At 58.1% G+C, this 339-nt stretch overlaps 1 protein-coding gene across 1 annotated transcript in view; it reads right to left on the bottom strand.

The window, feature by feature from the left end:
- The window catches only part of LOC104272366 (feather beta keratin-like), a 293-nt gene extending 95 nt beyond the window's left edge, over positions 1–198 (bottom strand). The window contains 1 exon segment of the mRNA XM_009867342.1: positions 3–198. Within this exon segment, the coding sequence (XP_009865644.1) occupies positions 3–198 (196 nt within the window).
- Positions 199–339: the final 141 nt, after the last annotated feature.

Raw genomic sequence — 339 nt, 5'->3', positions numbered from 1 at the left:
GGCAGAGGTGGAGTTGCCCACAGCGGTGTTCTGTGGGAAGGAGCTGAGGATGGGTCCGGGCAGGGTCACCACCACAGGGGAGGGCTGGATGACGACTCTGGAGTCCTGGCACTGCTGGACACAGGGCTCATTGCAGCTGTTGGCCAGCGGGGTTGGGCCGCAGGGCCGACAGGGCAGGCAGGTGTTGTAGCAGGACATGTCTTGGGGCTGGAGTTGCACCTGGGAGAGAGGACAGAAAGAAGCAGATAACAAGGGACTGGTAAGGTTTAGCTTGTCACCTCACCATGACAGAAAAAAGCCAAACACTGGAGACAAGAGCTGCAAAATCTTTAAGGGAGG

Source organism: Apaloderma vittatum, unplaced genomic scaffold (assembly GCF_000703405.1).
Source record: "Apaloderma vittatum isolate BGI_N311 unplaced genomic scaffold, ASM70340v1 scaffold124, whole genome shotgun sequence".
In the NCBI taxonomy this organism is placed as follows: Eukaryota; Metazoa; Chordata; class Aves; order Trogoniformes; family Trogonidae; genus Apaloderma; species Apaloderma vittatum.
Note: the sequence above shows the minus strand (reverse complement) of the source record. Positions and strands in the feature narration are given on the sequence as shown.